The sequence below is a fragment of the Hevea brasiliensis genome, chromosome 15 (genome assembly GCF_030052815.1).
Source record: "Hevea brasiliensis isolate MT/VB/25A 57/8 chromosome 15, ASM3005281v1, whole genome shotgun sequence".
Classification (NCBI taxonomy): Eukaryota; Viridiplantae; Streptophyta; class Magnoliopsida; order Malpighiales; family Euphorbiaceae; genus Hevea; species Hevea brasiliensis.
Genome location: NC_079507.1, coordinates 56,962,106 through 56,986,730, shown reverse-complemented (window position 1 = coordinate 56,986,730; position 24,625 = coordinate 56,962,106). Strand labels below are relative to the sequence as shown.

The window sequence follows — 24,625 nt, the reverse complement described above, 5'->3', positions numbered from 1 at the left end:
AGGAGCTGAGAGGTTTAATTTGAAGAGGTCAATTATGATCATTAATAATTTGTAAAGAAATTACATTTTTAGTGAAATTAAGAAAGCCTATAAAATATTGAAGCTTTTTTTTTTTTCCTTCTTTAATTTTCATTTAAAATCTCATAAAATGAACACTTTACAAAGCCCAAATTTCATTCCTCTGCACTAAAATATACTATTTTTTTCCTGAAAAATATTTAATGTTTAAGCTTAATTATCAATAATACCGAATTTCAGAATATAGATGTTAAAACTATAACTAGCAATTCCAAAATGAAATTTTAACTTCTGAGTTTGGAGGACTAGTCCATCTTCTTTCTACAACAAAATGAAAAGAAAAAAAAGCAAAGAAGGATAACAAATGATCCGGCACAAAGAATGAATTGTGCTTGCGTTTAAGGTGGGGACTGGGGAAGAGAGGGTAAATTAGATTGATTGATGCATTTTTTCACTACCCACTCTCGAGGCATGAATGACATGAAATTGAGAAGACCACTATTCATGATTGCCTTCAATTCTTCTGCAACAAAAAACTAACTTCTAACTCTGTCCGTTCTTCACTTGGCCATCAGAAACGAGGGGCTTAATGCACAGTCGTGGCTTTACACTGACGAGGTTTTGATGAAGAACAGAGACAGCAGCAACTAATGATCCGTTGGGCACTCCCGAAAGAGGCAGCAACTCAACAAGAATGGAAAGCTGACAGATTTTTGATTAGTCAGAACATAGTAGAAATAAGACGGGCAAAACAAATATATATTTTCTGACATCTGGTAATTGGTGAGAAAATTCTTGCCTCTGGAGACTTAAGGTCAACAGATGAATCTGATACCGCTTCTTTAACCGCAGAAGCCACAATTTCAAAGCATTTGTTTCGGTCCAACAAAGAACACTTATTAGAATCCTTCATAAACTTCACTTGCATCTCTTCAATACCTCTTCTGTTATAACCAACTGCAAACTACAGATCAAAGAATTAACTACAGTAAATGCATACAGTCGCAGCCAAGCAATACTAGCTATTGGAGTAAGTTCCAGTTTCTTTTTTCATTTGACATCAGTATATAGTTCATGATATTCAAATGTAGAAGTCAGTAAAATGATGGATATAGTGTTAGTAAAGCTTTTTATGCCCATCCTTTCTCCTCCTCAGAAAAAAAGAGCTGCCTTATGAGCAAATTAAAAAAATGTCACTGGTACTCTTGTATTGTCAAGTTCATTTCAATCAAAATGAACAAAGACAGCCTTGGACTTGTGCAGAGCAAATTGGAATGCATGGTTTTGAAAAGTTCAATTAATTTTATAAGACATACTGATTTCTTAATTGCAAGTACAGATATGATGCACGTAGCACTGCTTATCAGTCTGCAGTAATTACAAAATAAAACTTGTACCTTTATAGGATGTGAAAGTTTGTTTTTTTTGTCATTCATGAATTGAAGAACAAGCTTTGATACGACTGTTCGCAGTTCCTTCTCATCCAAAGGACATGTAGATTGGATTGGGAAAATGCGATGACACCATCTGCAGCAATGAATTGCCCATTCAATTTAGATCTTATAAATGTGATAAAAGGACAATACATGCACCAGAGTCTTAATTGTGAAACCACAACACATCAGCAAATCTCTGACAATTAGTGACTTCTATATGATATAATCTAGGAACAAGAAATTTAAAAAGTTATGAAATTCATAACTTTGATCATTTACATTTTTCTTGGCGTTTTCCTATCTAAGAAACTAGTATTTTACTATTATCCAGGAGGTTTTTTTTTTATCTAGGAATTTATTTTCTTTTCTTTTCATTTCACGCTGATTTTAAAGTGGGATTACTAATCCTAAGAGTACAAGGAAAAATCTTTAGTCTCTAAAAATGCCAATTTAGCATAGAATTTTCTTAAGCTTTGTTTAATTAAATATGATTTTCAAAGTGTTACTCAAGTATACAGTCATAACCTATTATATAAGATAGAAGGTGTTAGTATCTCATGACATGCGATCAAATGCAATGCACAAATATAGAAAAATGGTTCATGACATTATAAACAAGCTAACAAGTCATCTCAATACATAAGACTTCTTAAGGGAAACAAAAGAAAATCTGAATGATTGGATGATATATAGTAACATCTCTGGAAGAGATGAGTTTGCTATATTGGTAGATGACTGCCAAAAGTACAAGCTAAAGAAAGCAGAAAACCAGAGCATTGATAATATTGTTTAACTGTTACCAACTGAAGAAAAGCATGCACACAAAAAACAAAAAGAAGTAACAGGTTCACATCATTAGATATCTACATAGTACCATGGTATTCAGTAAGACAAGATAATAAATTAATAACAAACAATCATACTGAAAACTTACAGAGGTGACCTTAGACTCCCAGATTCCAGACACTGAAAAATATTTGATACTATATCTACAGTGTCAGGAGAATTTTCTCCTGCAAAGGTCAGGAGAAGCAAACCACTCCTTGTCAACTTGACCAGGGAAAGAACAGAACTTTTTTCTTCTATTGCATCCATCTCTTTTGAAAGCCCATCTATCATTAGGAAATACTCGCATTATCACAAAATGAGAAAAATGCAATACTTTACAAAGATTTAATTCATAGTCACAGTTCACATTTGCTTGGTAAGAAAACTATTACCTGTGTCCTCACTAACGCTCTTGCTTTTCATGCCTTCAGCACTTGTTCTAACTATTTCATCAATCTGTGTTTTCCTTCTCTTAGTGGTTTGGCTTGCATTGGAGCTTTCCAAACATTCAGAGGTTGCACAGTTATAGGACCCAATATACTACAAAAGAATTGAAAATCAAACTACTAGTATTGACAGCAAAATATATTTCTAATATATGACTCTCTCAGTGTGAGTTATATCATAGATGAAACTCCAAGAGAACATATTGAAGGTGTACTCAAGTCCTCACCTAATTTGTCAAGCAAAATGCCCAGGGAGGCCTCCCCCCCTCTAATCAAGCTAAAAATGTATCAACATCTTTTCCGATCAAGGGAGTCCAAATGCCAAATTATGTGGAAAAAAATGTTGACTCACAGCTCTAATAAAATGATAAAGATACCTTTTCAAAGAGTTTTGAAATGAGAAAGCAGAAAATAGAAAGATTCTTGAAGTTCATTAAAGTTATCAGCAACCTTCCAAAATCTAATACTCAGAAGCCTTCCCAACCATGAGATGGCAAAATGCTAACGAGTGAGGATTGCCTTCTAGAAGAAAACCTAGATAAGTTAAAGGCCACTATTAAGTCACCTCTTCATCCTACCAAAGAAGTGAAACCAGACACAGTCTCATGGAAATGTACCAGTGACACCACTATCAAACAAGTTGATTTCAAACTTGAAAAGTTTCTGATAACTTTTCAATAAACACAGTGCATTGGAATAACTACTCAAATCATCAAACAAGAATTGTGAGGTATCAACATCCTATGCAAACTGTAAATTAGAAACTAGTATAATAACCAAGTCTAAAAATTCTTGAAATGGAAGTATACATGCATAGATACCTGTAAGTCCTAATAAAAGGAGAAAAGTGCAAAAAAACCTTTAACCTCATGAAACATAAAAGCAAATATAAATAAGGCCAAATCCATATGAATAACCTAATGATCATCACGTACTCTTCTATGAAGGCATTGGATAAATAGCTTGAACCCTGGTCTTAAAATTGGATACCCCCCAAATCAAACATGTATGCATCATCATACAAAAAGTGAAACACAATATCATCACAAATTCACAATCATTGGAAGGAAAAGTTCAAATCCTAGCAGCAAGAAAAGTGAGATAGACCTTTTCAAGGATGGATATTACTTCTTTGGTCGCACTTTTTTCCCTCTCTGATAAGATAACAACAGAAAAGAGAAAAAATTTAGAACACAAATTTCAACTTGAACAAGAAATGCATGATCACCAGTCAAGAGAATCAATAAATCAATCCCCGTAAGCTAGAGAAGAGTAAATAATAAGGAAAGAGAACGCACTGATGGAGCAGGTGACAAGGAAGCCAGAGTGAGAGCGCTGAAGTAAAGCAGACGGTGCTTTGTAATCAAAGCGAGGTAAGCTTATGACTGCTGCGTGCTGCTCCCATGGCTTCATTCTTTTTGTATCGCTCCGTTTCTCTTCAAGCTCTTCTTCCTCTGTTGCTTCTTCATTTTCATTTTCTGATTTCGTTTCTCTTTCCACTTTCTGGCTTACTTGTTTTTCTTCAGCCATTTCCACGTTGAGCTCAGCTCACAGTCAGAGAGGTTTTCCAAAACCCTTCGCTGTGGTGAAAGAAAGGAAGAGGGATTGCAGCAGAGAGAGGATGGATCTTGGGCTTTATTATAACTGTAGCCCATTCTCATCGTCCCAATCCACTTGGAGAAACTGTGCTTCTTGTCATTTCGGTGGAAAGCCTGGAATCTCAATCGGGCCGGGAACTTTTGACCCCATAAAACCAAATTTCAAAATTTTACAATGGCACATTAGTAATGTCCCAAACTCTTTTATTGTATAATTTAATTGCAATAGTTTATTAACTTTTATAAAAATTTCTTTTGTCAACTTATAAATATATATTATTTTTATAAATCAATTGAATTTTTTTAGTTGAATTTTTGCATCTGTCATTGAGGATAGCTCGTTTTCATCATATAATCATTACTTTCATTTGGCTTAATCCAGATGGGTTTCTCTCCGATGATATTTTTACTTGGTTTAGATTTTCGCCATCAATTGCAAACAGGGATTGGACCACTCACCATTTTTGATCCATTTGTCGAGCATGTAAGGTTTATTATTTTCTAGAAGTCTTAGGCAGCTTGGAGTAGTAGCATTTCTCCAAAACATTGGAGTTGGACCATTTTACGAGTCTGAATCTGGTTATTGGAGAGATTTTGAGTCCACTGACCAAAGAAAAAAGACCCATGAGTCTTTTATGCATATCGGCCATTCGTAGTTGCGTCGCACGTCCCACCAAATTGGTTGTTTCTTCCTACAATTGCATTGCAGAATCCATCCTGTGTCAGAACGATTTAGGGTGTATTTGGTTTGATTATTGGATAACTGATAATTAATATCTGTTATTAATAGTTAGTATTTAATAATAGTTGATATATTGTGTTTGTTTGGTATTGATGTTGAAAGGCTAAAATTATTTTTAGGAATAAAAAATATATAATTTTATATGTTAAGAATTTTGTTTAAAAATATTATTTTATTATTTTAGTATTTTTATAATTAAAATTTATTAAATTTAATTTTAAATAATTTTTAATACTCTTTAATTTATATATTTAAAAAAATATATTTTTTTCAACAGCAGCTCTAATAGTAATACCAGACAAATCATAAGCGTTTGACAAAATTATATTTAATTGTTACTATTAATATGTAAAGTGAATAATAAGAGTATATATCATATTATTTATTTTATTATTTGAATATATATAATTATTATTTTTTAATAATTTTATATTTATTTATTATTACTATGCTTTTAAATAATTTGTTGATATAAAAAATACTTAAAGACACCAAAATTTTGTAATTAGTAAATTTTAAAAGGATAATATATATAGTCTAAATATAAAAAATAAAAGTAAACCAGCCACTAACTAATAAAAAATAATTTTAAAAATAAAACTGATACAAATTACAGTTGATAGATGATCTATAGTTTGAATAACTTTACTAAATACATTAATTCGTCTCGTCTATTTTGATGTATGTCAATTATCAACTAAATCACAAATTTAATTCAAACAGTCACTTACAACTATTTTTTTTTCTTCTCTCTAGACTTTCTCTAAAAACTCTCTCAACATAAAATGGCTTTAGAGAGGGATTGTTCCCTTGGTGACAACCCCTCCCTCCCTCCCTCCCTTTCTTTCTCCTCCTTCGATCTCACATCCATTTCCTTCTCTTTGTACAGCACCTTTCACCTTCTTCTTCCTTTTTCTCCTTTTCCTTTGTATTTCTTTAATTTTCATTTGGGTTTTATTCTTTTTAGTGAGGGTTTTGTGCTCTGTATTGTTATTTCTTCTTTTTTCTTCGCTTAGGAAGAAAGCGAATGTCAGATTGGGTGGTGCTTTGAACCAATCTAATCGACCTCCAATCTACCTCCATGATAACCGACATTTCTTTGACATCACAAAAGGTTGATCCGACCTACCCAGAGATTAACAAAAGATTCTACATGCCTCACCCTTCGGGACTCACAGGTGGTTTCAATCTGCATTCCCATATAGTTTTAGATGGCTCTTTGGTTGTTAATTTGGTTTTCCCTTTTTTTTTTCTTTAACATTTAGTATATTAAAATAGCTGAAAATCAATATGTTTAGAAGTTTGAGCATGCATTAGTTAGCTTTTTAGTCTTATACGCTCTTCGTTTATTTAAATGAAATGGGATTTCTATTAAAAAAAATTCAAATACCCACTTAAATTATTTATTTAGTAATTTAAAATTAAATATTCATAAAATTTTTAATAATATTTTATTTATTTTATAAATTTCATGAAATTACTTTATTTATTTATTTATTAGCAATATAAATTAAAATAATTTATTCATAAACTTAATCATTAAAGTTTTAATATTAATTTTATTTCTTTAAGGAACTTAAATTACTATCAAACTATTTTTTAAAGGTTTAAATGTTCATTTCTATTTAAGTTCATCTAAAAAAGGACTTATTAAGTTTTAAATTATTTTTTTAAAAAATTAAGAATTTAACTGACTATTTTAAAAAGTTGAATAGTTAAGGCGCTTGTAATAAATGTTGTTTATAACTTATGTATTTTTCCCATCCAAATTGACAACAAAAAGGTTAAAAAAACAGCAAATGCATGAAATAGTATGCTTCTCTTTAACCCTACAACTAAATCAAGCCAAAAATAGAGGAAATTTTTATTTTCATTTAAAATGAAATAAATAATTTTATTAAAAAAATAAATTTTATAAATTTATCCATAGAGTATAGAGTGATCATACACTATAGGAGCCACAGTTCCTCGAGAACGAGATCTCTATTTACTGAAATTTGTATTAATTAATATTATTTTTTTGAAATTTAATTTAAGATCATTTTATTTTATGATAAAATGAATTTCACTTTAATATACATTATTTTATAAACTAAATCTATTATTATTAAAATTAGGCTTTTCTTTTAAAAAAAATTAAATAATTTACCTTTTTAACCAATATTATCAAAGAAGCAAGACTCTACAATCAAATATTTCTTATTATCAGATTATTTTTTTATCTAATATATAATAATAATAAATAATAAATATTATATTATTAATATTAATTGGTCTTAAAGTACATAATATACACATAACCAATATGAAATATAGTAAATAAATTAAAATTTTATTTCAATTGAATACACTAAATAATTTTAATAATTATTAATAAATAATAATTTTATTTATATGACAATAATTTATTTATTACACAATAAATTTAATAAGTTTTTCATTATAAATACTTTTCATATATTAACTATGTTAATATATTAAATAAAAAAAAATAATAAAATCCCCAACATCGTGCAGATGGGTTATAGAGCTTGTAGAATACTATGACGTAGTTAAGCATTTTTTTTTTTTTTTAGATTGGGAGTGCGGTGAATGTATATATTTAATAAAATACATTTAATATAAATCTTTATATTTATTTTATTTTTGTATTAATTCAAATTTACATAGCGGCATTCTATTTAATAAATTATCATATTTAACTTCTGAAAATCAATTTTTAATAAAAATTAAAAACATTAATATTTATTTATTTATTCATTCAATTAAATAAAAATGTAATCAACTTATATTTTAAAATTTAATAAATTATTTTTTATTGACTTAAATAAAATAAAAAATTACTGAACTATATTTTAAAATTTTGCTAAGTAATAAAAAAAATTCATGAAACACATTAAAAAACTAAAACTTAAATATTATGACCCCTCATTAATCTCGGAAATTTAAATGCACACACCATTTATGCTGGCCGCTCTAATTCGGTGTGCTGCGTTTACTCGGTATACTTATGGGTCCCTGGAGTTTCCGGGAAAAAATAAGAAGGAAAATACTTTCTATTTGCCCTTTTCTTTTGTCCTTGAAAAGTGACATTCCAACTTCATTAGCAAGAAATCGGAAATTAGGAGGAGATGATAGTTTTGCGTTAAATGGGTAGTGAGTACTGTGTATTGCCTGTTCTTGTTGCTTGTGAAGATCACTGAAAAGCAGAAATTGCAATTTCACAGCAACTGAGCAAATAGTGTATAAACTAATTTTTATGAAAAAATGTACGGTGGAGGAGGAGAAGCATCATCGTCATCATCAGCGTCAACGTCGACCTCAACATCAGACATTTTGCAGTGGGAAGAGTATGTAACTATGGAATTATAGCATTTCCTCAATCAATTCTTTAAAGAAAAAATTGGATCATGATGTTGGACTCGCTTTTATTTGTTGCAATGTTGAATCCAATTCCCTATCACTACCCACATGGGTCATTTTGCAGGATTCAGAATTCGCTCAAGGAGAGGTTAATCACTGAGGATGATTTCCCATGGAAGCTACCCATACCTGGAAGCACATCCACCGGTAAAGAAGATGATCAAGCGGTCTTGAAGTATATTGGTGGTGTTGATGTGAGTTGCTTAAAGGAAGACCAATCAATTGCATGCGGGACACTCGTTGTTTTGGATTTTCGCACTAGCAAAGTGGTGTACCAAGAGTCTGCTCATGTCAGGCTTGATGTTCCTTATATTGCTGACTTCCTTGCATTCAGAGAGGTTCCTAATTTCTATTCTTTGTAACTATTTTTGATTCTATCCGCATGGAGAGAGCCGCTTTGGTTTTATTTGGACATGTTTTACTCTATTTATATCGTGAATTGCATATAATTCAATGGTTTATGCAACTTGCTATCTGATGTTCAATTTAATTGTATATTTTTTCAAAGTGGCGATAGTAACCCAGTCTCTGATGCATTTGCTGCTTTTCTCCTAATTCAGGCTCCAGTACTTCTACAGCTTCTTGAAAAGATGAGAAATAATAACAATCCTTACTACCCTCAGGTATTCATTACAGTACCATTTTCTCCTCCTTGATGTCCCCTGCTACTTGCTTTTTTTAATCACCATGCCATATATTTGAGAATCTGAAACATTTCATCTAATTGGAGACCCTTTATTTGGTTCAACAGTTAGTAATGGTTGATGGCAATGGGATACTTCATACTCGAGGCAAGTGTCTTTTCCTTAAATCTCCATGAAATATTCAATTTCTTATTGTGCATCATATATATATATATGTATGAACTTGAATATTTTAACTGAGCTAACCCCAGTTGGTATTCATTTATAAATTTTGTATTTTAGTCAGGCTTTTTATCAGATATGCAATAACTATATATGAGTTATTTACTTGTTCATTCGCGGGATTATATATACAAACATATGCATATAAAGGACTTGGAAGTTTTGACTTTCCTTCTCCTACTTTTGTTGGTAGAAGAATAATCCATATACAATTCAAGGCATCACTGAAGCTGTGGTTGATATGAAACAGCTATTGGTGCATTGGCAGATTTACTGTTGAGTCAAATCCTCTTTTACACCCCCCCTCTCCCAGATTTTGCGCAGTTATCTACCAATAACTCTTCACATTTTCTAAGTTCAATTCACCACAGCTACTAACTAACTTTAATACATCAGTACTGGCATTGAGAGAGGTGTATTTGATGATATTGAAACTAAGAAAATCATGCTATGATTTCAAAAACTAATAAATTGTTGAGAACAATTGTAAATTGCACCATAAGAAGTTATAGTTTCTTTTTTTTTTTTTTTTTATTGGCACCTTGTAAAGAAAAGAGAAACAATCTTTTTGTTATACCTGAAAATAAAAAAAAATAAATAAATAAAAACAAAGGAAAAGAGGAAGAAGATTATTATCCCTGTGATTCATACCATGTTGCATGGAAAAGTAAAAAAAAAAGTTGTTTTAAAATAAATAATATTTTTATTGATCTTAATGCTTTTATTTTATCTATATTTATGAATACACTGTATGTGTATATGTAATTATGTCTGCCTGTGTTTATATATGTTGTCTGCATCAAAAATATTCCAGGATGTCCGCTGAACCTACATATACTGCTTTGTTTAAAGTTCTTACCTATACTTTTCTCTGTTGGATAATATCTATAAACCATAAAACTTTATTTTGTAGGCTTTGGCATGGCTTGTCATCTAGGCGTTCTGGCCAATCTTCCTACTATTGGGATTGGAAAGAAAGTGAGTTCTGATTATAGTAGTCACTTTTCTTCAAGTAAAAAGCCAAGTTCTTAAGTTTTATATTGCATTCTCTGCTGATCTGGGAATCAAAAAATTTCAACTGCCATTTTTATCTCACGACTTATTCCCTGATTTTGCTTTTCATTTTTAAGGCTTAATCATGACAAATTTGCAATTTCAATACGTTTTAGCTGCGTGCCGTAGATGGGCTTACTGTTTCTGGAGTGAAAAAATGTCTTCAAGCCAAAGTAAAAAGTGGTGAAAATTTTATTATTTTGAAAGGACGCTCTGGGCTCATATATGGAGCGGTAAGATATACTTTAACATATGTTTTATTTCTGTTTTAAGCAAAAATTTCAAGTCTCTTGATAAATCACATAATGAGACGGAGAGAGAGTGAGATTTCTTTTACTATTGAACTGCTATATCATTTTTAGGGAAATTAAAAGCTTCCTAGATCAGTACTTCAATCCTAGATACATCAACTCTTTCTGGGATTGACCATTTGTATGTAATTCTTACATTTGCTTCTTGTCTATGTAGTATGTACCCTTATGGCAATTATGTCTTTAAATTGTCACTATACCGGAGCCACTAACCTGAGAAGTTCTTTTCAATTGATTATGGATTCTAGTTGCTTTCTAGTCACACTATCCATATGAAAATTTGCACTGCAGCATCTAGCTTGGCTCTAAGCATATGTGATTGCCACATATATGGTATTAAAATTTAAATAGAGTTTATAAATGTGAAGGAAGCATCTGTTTTTGTATGCAATGATTTTCTCTTCTTGAAAAGATTGCTTCACAACAATGTGCTTCAAATTAACCTTATTATTATTATTATTATTATTATTATCATCATCTTTTTGGTTTCTTTAACAGGCAATGAGGTCAACTGAGGGTTCTGTGAAACCTATATTTATTTCGATTGGTCACCGTATATCACTTGATACTGCAATTGAAATTGTTAAAATGACTTGCCAGTATCGTGTGCCAGAGCCTATACGACAGGTGGGACTTGAAAATTTTCAACATCAATTCATTCATTTGTTTCCTTTCTACGGAATGCTTTGAAATTTATATAAAAACAGATATCATACATAAACTGAGTCCACAGTCTGCATTCACTATCTTTAGACTGTTTTACTGCTGGCTGGGTTGTTTTGGTTGTTTACTTATTTGGATAACTAGTGGTTCTTTTAAAAGTTTTGGAATATTGCTATTAATATTTAACTAGTCTAGCTTATCCTAGGAGTGTTTGGTTCACATGCCATAAATATTATAGCCATTAAATATAAGCTCCTACATGCAGTATTCCGGAACTCTCTGATATAGATCTTTGACCACCTCATCCTTTTTCTTTCCTGAATAAAAGCAAACAATGAATTCATTTGATTGTGATACAGTTAGCAGTCAATTGTGGTTAGCCCCCCTTTTTCTTAATTCTTTTATCACCTATTGAAGGTTTTTCTAGTTTTGAAAAGTTGCTTTGGCATGGGTAATTTAGTTGAGAAAACTTTACATAATGGATAATAGGAAGGAATCCTCTCCATTGTTAGTTGACTAGTTAGATGACTTCAAACATTAAGGCTAACAAGTAGGAAATCCCCTTCATAGTTGGCTGTTGAGGTAATTTCAAACATTAGATTTGGAATCTTTTCTTTCAAGATCTTGTTGTTACTGTCCAACGGCTTGCCTCAGTTACCTTTGGGTTGACCAACTTATCAATTTTGAAGGCCCTTATTTCAATTAATGGATCTATTTTTATTTAAAGTTGGAAGGTAGGACATAGGTTGGTGAAAATGTTGCTCATTCTGCTTTTTCTGTGCAACTAATCACTTGAACTGCTACTTGCTCTTGATTTTTGGAAATTATGGTGGTTGATCCTTCTACTACTGTTTTGTTTTAAATGCAGGCTGATAAAAGATCCAGGGGTTATGTTCAGAAGCCTCAACAAATATTGAAAAAATTTAATTGTTTGAATTTGGTAAGTTGGTTTTATTTTTATAGTTTGTTTATATATTTTATTTTTAATTGAAAATCTTGACTTCCATTAGAGTGTAACAATAACAATAGATTTTTAATTTTCCAATTTTATATTGGGTCTTGTGATTTCTAATTGATCTGATAAATTGGTAAATGAAAGGAAAATGGAACATCAGTAAATTGTACAGGATATTCCTCAGTAAGTAGGTGAAAGGAGTGATAAAACTTCCTTAGAGACAACTGCCTCCATATCTTCTGTGAGGTCTTGAAGATTATGCTTAATGATGGACTTGTGCTCAACTAAATTTTAGTGCCAAACGAATTAAATTGTCTGGATGGATCTTTTTAAGCCAAAATTTTTGGAAGACCCTGTGAAATTAGACCATTTTCACTATGTTGGTCCACGTCGTACTTTTTATCTTTCCTTTTCTTCATTTTGTACTACTTGACTTTAATTTTGGTATGTCCATAGGTTATGTTCGGCATAATCAAATCTTATCCCTTGACCCTTTCTAATTTTATCCTGAACAGGTGTCACCTTTCTAGTTTCTAGGATTATTGCTTGTTTCTTATCTTGTCCTCTTATCTATAACTCAACTCAACTCAACTAAGCCTTTATCCAAAAAATTTGGGGTCGGTTATATGGATTCGTTTTCTCCACTCTAAACGATTTTGGGTTAAATCCTCTGAAATGTGTAATGCTTCTAGGTCATGTTGTACTATTCTCCTCCAAGTCAATTTAGGTCTACCCCTTTTTTTCTTTCTATTCTTTAACCTAATGTGCTCTACTTGTCTAACTGGAGCATCCGTATGTCTATGCTTCACATGACCAAACCACCTCAATCTTCCTTATCTCAACTTATTTTCAATTGGCTTTCCTTTCAACTTATTGGGAATCTTGTGATCACATAAAACTCCGGTGGCACGTTTTCACTTCAACCATCTGGCTTTAATCCTATGACTAACATCCTCCTCATATCCCCCATCTACTTGAAGGATTGAGCTGAGATATTTAAAGTGATTACTTTGGGATAGTACCACTCCATCCAAACCAACTCCTTCCCTATCACCAATTTGGCCTTCACTGAACTTGCAATGCATGTATTCTGTCTTCGTTCTACTTAACTTAAAGCCCTTTGACTCTAGAGTACTTCTTCAAAGCTCTAGCTTTTTATTGACTCCTTTTCGCGTCTCATCTATCAGAACAATATCATCCGCAAACATCATGCACCAATGAATACTCTCTTGTATATGTTTCGTCAATTCATCTAAAACTAATGTAAAAAGGTAAGGGCTTATATCTGATCCTTGGTGTAATCCAATTGATATCAGAAAATCTCTTATGTCCCCTCCCACTTTGCGCACAATAGTAGTTGCTCCTTCATACATATCTTTCAACACTTGTATGTACCTAATAGATAGCCTCTTTTGTTCTAACACATTCCATAAGACATCTCTTGGAACATTATCATAAGCCTTCTCCAAATCAATAAAAACCATGTGTAGATCTTTCTTCACATCTCTATATTTCTCCATCAAGCTTCTAACGAGAAAGATCGCTTCCATAGTTGAACGACTGGGCATGAAACCAAATTGATTGAGAGAGATAGAAGTATCATGACGTAGTCGATGCTCCACAACTCTCTCCCACAACTTCATTGTATGGCTCATGAGTTTAATTCCCCTATAATTTGAGCAACTCTGTATGTGTCTCTTATTTTTAAAAATAGGTACTAAAATACTCATTCTCCATTCATCAGACATTTTCTTTGAGTTTAGAATCTTATTAAATAATTTAATTAACCATGCCACTCCCATATCTCCCAAACACTTCCACATTTCAATTGGTATTCCATCGGGTTCACAGGTTTTACCCACTTTCATTCTCTTAAGTGCTTCTTTTATTTCTAAAGATTTAATCCTTCTAGTATAATTCACATTCTTGTCTATTGTTCTATAGTCTATATTCACGCTATTACCATTTTGACTATTATTAAAGAGATCATTAAAATAATTTCATCATCTTTCTTTAATGTCCTCATCTTTCACCAATACTTTTCCTTCTTTATCCTTAATGCATCTAACTTGATTGAGATCTTGACATTTCCTTTCTCTCCTCCTTGCTATTTTATAAATATATTTCTCCTATTCTTTAGTTCTAAGTTTCTCATATAACTTTTCAAAAGTTTGTGCTCTTGCTTGACTAACTGCCTTTTTTGCTTCTTTCTTTGCTATCTTGTACTGTTCATATGCCTCATTATTATCACATTTAGGTAATTTCTTATACCATTCCCTTTTTCTCTTTATTGCCTTTTGTACTTTCTCATTCTACCACAATCTCTCTTTTGAGGGTGGTCCATGTCTTTTAAACTCTCCAAGTACTTTTCTAGCTACTTTTTTAATCTTTGATGCCATCTGTATCCATATATCATTGGCCTCCATGTCCAGCTTCCATGCTTCGGACTCGAGAAGCTCATTTTTGAACTTCACTTGCTTTACTCCTTTGAACTCCCACCACTTTGTTCGAGCTATACTATTTCTTCTGACCTTACTTGAATTGTTCCTAAACTTGACATACAAGACCACTAACCAATGTTGACTTATTAAAGCCTCTCCTGGAATGACCTTGCAATCCTTGCAATCTTGTCCTCTTATCTATCTTGACATTTTCATATGATCATGTTGTGGTTATGCTGATTCTTTCCCAATACTCATGTCCATAGAACATAGTTTTGTCTAGTTATTGTCTTAGCCTTATGGGGATTTTATGATCCTGTGGAATAATCACACTTCTCCATTCTAATCACCATGCTTTATTGTTGTGGATGATATCCTCCTCCACCTCATCACCCTATTATGTTATTGTGGATGTTATCCTCCTTAATGTGCTCCTTGTTTTGAATGATAAGATCAAGTGCCAAAATTGATTATAATAAGGCACTATTACTCTATCCAATTTAACATGTTCTTCATTCCTGCACTGCTGATGTTGCAATGCATAGGCTCTATATGAATTTTTCTTAGCTTGAAACTCTTGGACACCAGGGTACTATCATAAATCTTAAATTGCCAAAATTAATTATACTAAGGCACTATTACTCTATCCAATTTAACATGTTCTTCATTCCTGCACTGCTGAAGTTGCAATGCATAGGCTCTATTTGAATTTTTCTTAGCTTGAAACTCTTGGACACTAGGGTACCATCATAAATCTTAAATTGCAACTAAGAGAGAGGTGGGGGGTGAGAGAGTAAAGAGAGGGGAGAGAAAAGCTAAGCAAGCGAAAAAAAAAAAATTATTGTAAAATATGCTTATGTCCATATTGGTGTTTTGCTGGAGAAATAGCTGGAAATCGGTTGGAACGACTTCATGGTTACTAATCGAAGTCTAGTGGTTTTTAATCTACAACTTGAAGTTATGGACTTTGATGTGCATTAGGGCTAAGTTCAGGGATGATAAGTGAAATTAATCAAATCCTTTTGCATCTGTATTAAGAATTCTGTGTCTTTTAGAAACATTAATCTGGATCATATTGAAGGGAAAGGCCTTCAATTTCCTTTATGTGAAGTGATGGAAGTGGTTAGTGATAGTTGGCTTCATATGTTGATCTGAAATGAGTGTTAACTCAAATTATTTGTTGCATGTGCAGGAACCAAGTGTATCTTGGAAAACTATCACTGGCAATCATATCTTCAATCACTTGGTAAGTTCTGCTGTCATGAGGTTTCCTATTTTCTTTGATGGAATGGAAAGCTTTACGTATGAAGTTCATGGACCTATGAATGATTGGTGCCAGATACTCAGGAAGTCCTCCCTCTTGGGAATTTGTTCCTACTCAGCTGCTGGTTTTTGCTTTGAGGCTTGAGGATTTCCTGATATCGAAGGGGAAAAAACTGCTCTAATTCTTGAGATGTTGATCAAAGCTTAATCCAGTTTATTGATTACTTCAACAGACTAAGTTTTGGGCAGCCTTATCATGAATTGGAAGCATGCCTCTTGTGGCACTTTCTTTCAGCATGTTATGACTAATAACTAGAATGGGAGATATGAGAATGTGTAGGAGAATATATGGTATAAATAGGAATAAAATTGTAACTGAGAAATTAGTCAAGAATTCAATAATACACAAATACTTCTCTCTCTATTTCGCTCTTTATACTTCTTTCTCTCTCCCTCCCTCTTCCCTTCTTTCTTGATATTCTTCCTCTATTCTACTTCTTCCTTTGTTCTTCTTCCCTTCTCTTTCTTCTTATTCTGCAGGTTTGGGTCTGAGAAACTCTGCTATGTAACAAATTGGTATCAGAGCTATGTTCGAGGATGGGCTTTGCTTTCAAATAAAATTGTTGGAGTCACAAACAAGTTCAAATTCCAGGTTTCTTCTTCTTCTCCTCCTCCTCCTCCTCCTCCTCCTCCTCCTCCTATCCTTCTTGAAACTCTCTCACTAAAGTCTCTCTTCCATTCATTCTTCTTTTGTTTCCTTCTTCCTTTCCTCTGTCTCATTCTTTCTTCTTCTTTCTTCTTCTTCCTTTTTCTTGAAATTCTTTTCTTCTTCTTTCCTTTCTTTCTTTCTTTCTTGAAATCTAGATTTCTATCTCTCTATATTTCTTTCTTCCTTCTCTAATACTTTGCAATGTCTTCTTCCTCTTTTCTCTCTTTTCCCAAGAACCCTGAAATTAGGGTTTCTTTCTTGAATCTTTACTCTGTTTCAGGTCTGTTTCCAATCCGATTCTGAGTTTTTGATCCTTACGTTTTTCAACTCTTTTACCTAATTTTCTTGGAAATGAACATTTCCCTTCTGTTTCTATTGTACCCCATACCATAGCCCTTCTGCCATTAGACAATGGAAATACAACCTTTACAACAAGAGATTCTTCTGGGTATATTTGAACATTTGAAGAAAAATCAAGGCGAGTTATTGGAGGGGATTTAGAAAATGGAAAGATTTAATAGGTTGGTTCTAGAGCAAACGGGTAAGATGTTGGAGTCGATTCAAACTTTTAAAACTAGCATCCATATATATAAAGATTCACGGAGTAATATTGGTGAATTGGGATTATCAATCCAAGATGTAGAAACTGAAACTCATGGAACTGAGATTTCTTGGAGTAATGGCGGGGAATTGAGAAGGACTGAGGATAACGAGGTTAGGGAGGAGATTGTCTCTCTTGATGAAAAGGTAGTTTTTCATGGTGGTGGAGACAAATGCATGGAAGGACATCAGAATTTTGAGAATGATCTAAGAACACTTCAAGAATTGGAGCAAGATTTGGAGCTAAGGAACAATTCAAAAGTTGATCATGTAAATTCAAGTAATATGGTTCAGTGTGACCCTTCAAGCAATTTGGTATCTTTGATTGAGTCTGGGAATATCAACAATACTGCTCAGAATGTTGAAGTCTTTAGCACTGAAGGTATTTTTATTGGCCACAGATTTATCAAAATTTCTGGAAGCAAAAAGGATGTTCTTATTATTAAGAATGTTTTGATGAAAGTAGAAGACCTGAAATTTTATGAGGAAGAAAACTGTGAAAAAGATTATTAGGATTTTGGTAGTAGTATATTTGGGTTGAGTTTATGTAGTCTTTGCAAAGAGGATTCTTTCATTGTTAACCATGATTGTGAGTTCTATTTTTGTGATCCCATAATTCTCATGAAAGATGAATGGGAGATATCAAGAAGATAAAGAAAGAAACTAATTTCCTATTTTGCAGAAAGTTCTAGTCATATGATACTTAAGGAGAATAAATTTGAAATTTAGAGGAGACAAAGGAAGAAATTTCAATTTCTGTTCCATTCTTGCAATTTTGTAGCTGTTGGTGTAACCGTGATGGATTTGTATGCTGGAATTAATATGGCAGTAAATGTTGTTGACTCTGACTTGAAAAAGAGAGCAAGGGAGATGTTTACAAATGGAATAAGTGGGAATAAGTCCTCAAAGGTCTCCTTAAGTTTTGTCTCACCAGAAGCATTCAAGATTGTGCTTGACTTCATGTACAATGAGGAAATCATTTTAAAAGATAACATGGAATTTGGAAACTTGTTATTTCAGCTTGGAAAAGTGTTACTTTAGCTTCTTTTATTAGATGACAAGTTTGGGATCACTCTTCTTTATCAGGGGTGCTGCAGTACACTTTTGGCATTCCTCTCAGAGGACTCAGTATGTTCAATCTTGCTTGCGGGTTCATTGAAATTCCTCAATGCTATTTTGATGAGGTGCAAGGGAGTAAAGGAGTTGTTTGGATCGGAAATGGTGGATGAGTTACTGGCAAATTCAACTCCTGACCTCATTTTCCAAGAGAGGTTTCAGTCTCTCAATGACTTACTGACATTTGTGAGATCCATTGTTTTCATATCACTTGCTGAAGAAGTTGGGGTAGTGCAATCTTAGCAAGCACATTCACATTAGAGCTGGCCAAATTGTGCTAGGATTTTTAGTATGCGGAATATTGTTTTTGTTAGGTTCCTTCACTCATTCTTGAGGACAAGAATGATCTCAAGAAGTGGGTAATGTTATGACTAAAAACTAGAATAGTAGATATGAGAATGTATTGGAGAATATATGGTATAAATAGGAATAGCACTGTAACTGAGAAATTAGTCAAGAATTCAATAATACATAAATACTTCTCTCTCTATTTTGCTTTCTCTGTACTTCTTTCTCTCTCCCTCCCTCTTCCTTTCTTTCTTGATATTCTTCCTTTATTCTACTTCTTCCCTTGTTCTTCTTCCCTTCTCTTTCTTCTTGTTCTGCAGGTTTGGGTCTGAGAAACTCTGCTACGTAACCCAGCACTCGCAAGGCTAACACATGACACTACCAGTCCATTGACCTAGTGCCATAGGCTTTACTTTACCTGCCATGCTATCTATGGACCTGCTTCCTCATATCCTTTGGTAGACCATTAAGTGTTGTCTAGATGTAAAAAAGAACATTCTTCTGAACAATGTTGATGCATGAGTCACTTACATTGACTTCCTAGGTTTAAGGTGGACCAAGAGAGTTGTATTTGAACTGAATCTATAGTTCTCAGTCAATTAACATTTTTTTTTTAATTTATCATAACTTGTATCAATTTTAGCTAATCACTTTTTTTTTTAAGATAAGCAATTATAGCTAATCGCTTAATCTCTGTGTGTGTGTGGGTGGGCAGAAAGAGAACAATAACCAAGTGCGGAATGGCTTAGCTGTAATGGGGCAACGTACATCCCAAGGAAGAGGTAGAGTTCAAGGGAGAGGAGCGGGACTGGGAAAAGGTAGATGGGAAGATAGAGGACAAGTTGAAAAGGAAGGGAAAGGACAAAGAAAGCAAGAAAGAGGGCATATCCAGGAAAGAAGGAAAGGACAGTCAAATTGGAGAGGATATGGTTATGGTAGGGGTACGGGGCCTACAAGCAGAGGAAAAGGGATAGGGCAAGGTAGAGGAAGAGGGGTAAGAATTCTTTTGCCTCTTTGGAACATTAATTTCATTTCAATTTCCACCCTTGCCTTAGGGATCTTTGAAAATGGCTTTGGTTTATACTGCAGGGCAAATGGGTAAACAATTGTGAGCATGTATGGATACGAAAGGAGTAGCATCATGAAGGATTGAAAAAAGATACAATTCTAACGTTATGTTTGGACACATGCTTTGCTATTTAATAAAAGGTTCTTAATGATGAAATGCAGGGATAGCTTTAACGCCTCGAATTGAAATGCTGTTGTTTTTGGATTCAAGAGCTGGAATTGCAGGGAGAAGGAGAGGGAGAGAAGGAGGAGGGGGTGGGGTGGTGTGGGGTGTGTTGGGTAGGGAGAGCGGGAATTCAAAGAAGATTGTTCCTTGCACAAGATCTGCAACACTCTTTCTTTTTGATGTTCATCTGGCTATCTGTGGCATATTTTGTATATTTTTCCCGCCTGCAGTTGTAAAGAAGTTGGAATTCTTGAAACTTATAACAATGTATTAGAAAAAATCCAGGTTGATGTGTAATGGTCTGATTGAGTGCTGTAATGAAGAGCTTATATTGGGAGACGAGTTTGGCAGTGCAATTAAAGAGAATTATATATTGTTGCAGTACCATGGATATTAAGAGAAAATATAGCAGAGGAAAGTGACATTTATTAACAGGTAAGTAAGGCTTCCTTCCGACTCCCAAAGACACCACTGCTTCATAGTTTCATCAATCTAATCTGCAAATTATGTATGATTACTAATTAAAAAGTTCAATTAATTTTATAAGACATACTGATTTCTTAATTGCAAGTACAGATATGATGCACGTAGCACTGCAGTAATTACAAAATAAAACTTGTACCTTTATAGGATGTGAAAGTTTGTTTTGTTTGTCATTCATGAATTGAAGAACAAGCTTTGATACGACTGTTCGCAGTTCCTTCTCATCCAAAGGACATGTAGATTGGATTGGGAAAATGCGATGACACCATCTGCACCAATGAATTGCCCATTCAATTTAGATCTTATAAATGTGATAAAAGGACAATACATGCACCAGAGTCTTAATTGTGAAACCACAACACATCAGCAAATCTCTGACAATTAGTGACTTCTATATTGATATAATCTAGGAACAAGAAATTTAAAAAGTTGTTATGAAATTCATAACTTCGATCATTTACATTTTTCTTGGCGTTTTCCTATCTAAGAAACTAGTATTTTACTATTATCCAGGAGGTTTTTTTTTTTCATCTAGGAATTTATTTTCTTTTCTTTTCATTTCACGCTGATTTTAAAGTGGGATTACTAATCCTAAGAGTACAAGGAAAATTCTTTAGTCTCTAAAAATGCCAATTTAGCATAGAATTTTCTTAAGCTTTGTTTAATTAAATATGATTTCAAAGTGTTACTCAAGTATACAGTCATAACCAATTATATAAGATAGAAGATGTTAGTATCTCATGACATGCGATCAAATGCAATGTACAAAAATAGAAAAATGGTTCATGACATGATAAACAAGCTAACAGGTCATCTCAATACATAAGACTTCTTAAGGGAAACAAAAGAAAATCTGAATGATTGGATGATATATAGTAACATCTCTGGAAGAGATGAGTTTGCTATATTGGTAGATGAATGCCAAAAGTACAAGCTAAAGAAAGCAGAAAACCAGAGCATTGATAATATTGTTTAACTGTTACCAACTGAAGAAAAGTATGCACACAAAAAACAAAAAGAAGTAACAGGTTCACATCATTAGATATCTACATAGTACCATGGTATTCAGTAAGACAAGATAATAAATTAATAACAAACAATCATACTGAAAACTTACAGAGGTGACCTTAGACTCCCAGATTCCAGACACTGAAAAATATTTGATACTATATCTACAGTGTCAGGAGAATTTTCTCCGGCAAAGGTCAGGAGAAGCAAACCACTCCTTGTCAACTTGACCAGGGAAAGAACAGAACTTTTTTCTTCTATTGCATCCATCTCTTTTGAAAGCCCATCTATCATTAGGAAATACTCGCATTATCACAAAATGAGAAAAATGCAATACTTTACAAAGATTTAATTCATAGTCACAGTTCACATTTGCTTGGTCAGAAAACTATTACCTGTGTCCTCACTAACGCTCTTGCTTTTCATGCCTTCAGCACTTGTTCTAACTATTTCATCAATCTGTGTTTTCCTTCTCTTAGTGCTTTGGCTTGCATTGGAGCTTTCCAAACATTCAGAGGTTGCACAGTTATAGGACCCAATATACTACAAAAGAATTCAAAATCAAACTATTAGTATTGACAGCAAAATATATTTCTAATATATGACTCTCTCAGTGCGAGTTATATCATAGATGAAACTCCAAGAGAACATATTGAAGGTGTACTCAAGTCCTCACCTAATTTGTCAAGCAAAATGCCCAGGGAGGCCTCCCCCCCTCTAATCAAGCTAAAAATGTATCAACATCTTTTCCGATGAAGAGAGTCCAAATGCCAAATTATGTGGAAAAAAATGTTGACTCACAGCTCTAATAAAATGATAAAGATACCTTTTCAAACAGTTTTGAAATGAGAAAGCAGAAAACAGAAAGATTCTTGAAGTTCATTAAAGTTATCAGCAACCTTCCAAAATCTAATACTCAGAAGCCTTCCCAACCATGAGATGGCAAAATGCTAACGAGTGAGGATTGCCTTCTAGAAGAAAACCTAGATAAGTTAAAGGCCACTATTAAGTCACCTCTTCATCTACCAAAGAAGTGAAACCAGACAAAGTCTCTTGGAAATGTACCAGTGACACCACTATCAAACAAGTTGATTTCAAACTTGAAAAGTTTCTGATAACTTTTCAATAAACACAGTGCATTGGAATAACTACTCAAATCATCAAACAAGAATTGAGAGGTATCAACATCCTATGCAAACAGTAAATTAGAAACTAGTATAATAACCAAGTCTAAAAATTCTTGAAATGGAAGTATACATGCATAGATACCTGTAAGTCCTAATAAAAGGAGAAAAGTGCAAAAAAACCTTTAACCTGATGAAACATAAAAGCAAATATAAATAAGGCCAAATCCATATGAATAACCTAATGATCATCACGTACTCTTCTATGAAGGCATTGGATAAATAGCTTGAACCCTGGTCTTAAAATTGGATACCTCCTAAACCAAACATGTATGCATCATCATACAAAAAGTGAAACACAATATCATCACAAATTCACAATCATTAGAAGGAAAAGTTCAAATCCTAGCAGCAAGAAAAGTGAGATAGACCTTTTCAAGGATGGATATTACTTCTTTGGTCGCACTTTTTTCCCTCTCTGATAAGATAACAACAGAAAAGAGAAAAAATTTAGAACACAAATTTCAACTTGAACAAGAAATGCATGATCACCAGTCAAGAGAATCAAGAAATCAATCCCCGTAAGCTAGAGAAGAGTAAATAATAAGGAAAGAGAACGCACTGATGGAGCAGGTGACAAGGAAGCCAGAGTGAGAGCGCTGAAGTAAAGCAGACGGTGCTTTGTAATCAAAGCGAGGCAAGCTTATGACGGCTGCGTGCTGCTCCCATGGCTTCATTCTTTTTGTATCGCTCCATTTCTCTTTAAGCTCTTCTTCCTCTGTTGCTTCGTCATTTTCATTTTCTGATTTCGTTTCTCTTTCCACTTTCTGGCTTACTTGTTTTTCTTCAGCCATTTCCACGTTGAGCTCAGCTCACAGACAGCGAGGTTTTCCAAAACTCTTCGCTGTGGTGAAAGAAATGAAGAGGGATTGCAGCAGAGAGAGGATGGATCTTGGGCTTTATTATAACTGTAGCCCATTCTCATCGTCCCAATCCACTTGGAGAACTGTGCTTCTTGTCATTTCGGTGGAAAGCCTGGAATCTCAATCGGGCCGGGCACTTTTGACCCCATAAAACCAAATTTCAAAATTTTACAAGGGCACATTAGTAATGTCCCAAACTTTTTTATTGCATAATTTAATTGTAATAGTTTATTAACTTTTATAAAAATTTCTTTTGTCAACTTATACATATATATTATTTTTATAAATCAATTGAATTTTTTCAGTTGAATTTTTGCATCTGTCATTGAGGATATCTCCTTTTCATCATATAATCATTACTTTCATTTGGCTTAATCCAGATGGGTTTCTCTCCGATTATATTTTTACTTGGTTTAGATTTTCGCCATCAATTTGCAAACAGAGATTGGACCACTCACCATTTTTGATCCATTTGTCGAGCACGTAAGGTTTATTATTTTCTAGAAGTCTTAGGCAGCTTGGAGTAGTAGCATTTCTCCAAAACATTGGAGTTGGACCATTTTACGAGTCTGAATCTGGTTATTGGAGAGATTTTGAGTCCACTGACCAAAGAAAAAAGACTCATGAGTCTTTTATGCATATCGGCCATTCGTAGTTGCATCGCACGTCCCACCAAATTGGTTGTTTCTTCCTACAATTGCATTGCAGAATCCATCCTATGTCAGAACGATTTAGGGTGTATTTGGTTTGATTATTGGATAACTGATAATTAATATCTGTTATTAATAGTTAGTATTTAATAATAGTTGATATATTGTGTTTGTTTGGTATTGATGTTGAAGGGCTAAAATTATTTTTAAGAATAAAAAAATATATAATTTTATGCGTTAAAAAATTTGTTTAAAAATATTATTTTATTATTTTAATATTCTTATAATTAAAATTTATTAAATTTAATTTTAAATAATTTTTAATACTCTTTGATTAGTATATTTAAAAAAAAATATATTTTTCTCAACAGCAACTCTATTAGTAATACCAGACAAATCATAAGTGTTTCGTAAAATTATATTTAATTATTACTATTAATATGTAAA

General features: G+C 33.1%; 2 protein-coding genes across 3 annotated transcripts; one reads left to right on the top strand and one right to left on the bottom strand.

The window, feature by feature from the left end:
• Positions 1 to 281: 281 nt before the first annotated feature.
• Positions 282 to 23,497, bottom strand: LOC110668905 (uncharacterized). 2 transcript variants are annotated; one of them, XM_058136108.1, is made up of 7 exons: positions 23,228 to 23,497; positions 23,037 to 23,083; positions 21,877 to 22,024; positions 21,591 to 21,768; positions 20,613 to 20,742; positions 818 to 982; positions 282 to 720 (listed from the first exon to the last, which is right to left on the bottom strand). In XM_058136108.1, exons 1-7 carry the CDS (start codon positions 23,457 to 23,459, stop codon positions 562 to 564), a joined length of 1,059 nt encoding a protein of 352 aa, XP_057992091.1. In that variant the 5' UTR covers positions 23,460 to 23,497; the 3' UTR covers positions 282 to 561. The 2 variants fall into 2 exon arrangements, with proteins under 2 accessions (XP_057992091.1, XP_021685990.2); XM_021830298.2 differs by lacking the exons at positions 20,613 to 20,742; positions 21,591 to 21,768; positions 21,877 to 22,024; positions 23,037 to 23,083; positions 23,228 to 23,497 and adding exons at positions 1,416 to 1,545; positions 2,389 to 2,566; positions 2,675 to 2,822; positions 3,836 to 3,882; positions 4,027 to 4,366.
• Positions 8,464 to 20,374, top strand: LOC131169203 (uncharacterized). Its single transcript, XM_058136109.1, has 9 exons — positions 8,464 to 8,829; positions 9,052 to 9,114; positions 9,243 to 9,282; positions 10,271 to 10,335; positions 10,527 to 10,643; positions 11,220 to 11,348; positions 12,253 to 12,324; positions 15,973 to 16,026; positions 19,472 to 20,374. The coding sequence occupies exons 1-9, from the start codon at positions 8,479 to 8,481 to the stop codon at positions 19,856 to 19,858; spliced, it is 1,278 nt and encodes a 425-aa protein (XP_057992092.1). The 5' UTR covers positions 8,464 to 8,478; the 3' UTR covers positions 19,859 to 20,374.
• Positions 23,498 to 24,625: the final 1,128 nt, after the last annotated feature.

What these genes read in the sequence shown, in the direction of transcription:
- LOC131169203 (XM_058136109.1), top strand. Translation starts at nt 8,479, where the DNA reads ATGATGTTGGACTCGCTTTTATTTGTTGCAATGTTGAATCCAATTCCC. An exon ending in ACTTCCTTGCATTCAGAGAG is followed by an intron (nt 8,830 to 9,051) that starts GTTCCTAATTTC and finishes CTCCTAATTCAG; the next exon opens with GCTCCAGTACTTCTACAGCT. An exon ending in ATCATATCTTCAATCACTTG is followed by an intron (nt 16,027 to 19,471) that starts GTAAGTTCTGCT and finishes GTGGGTGGGCAG; the next exon opens with AAAGAGAACAATAACCAAGT.
- LOC110668905 (XM_058136108.1), bottom strand. Translation starts at nt 23,459, where the DNA reads ATGGCTGAAGAAAAACAAGTAAGCCAGAAAGTGGAAAGAGAAACGAAA. An exon ending in TAATATCCATCCTTGAAAAG is followed by an intron (nt 22,025 to 23,036) that starts GTCTATCTCACT and finishes ATTCTTTTGTAG; the next exon opens with TATATTGGGTCCTATAACTG. An exon ending in TTGACCTTAAGTCTCCAGAG is followed by an intron (nt 721 to 817) that starts GCAAGAATTTTC and finishes AAAATCTGTCAG; the next exon opens with CTTTCCATTCTTGTTGAGTT.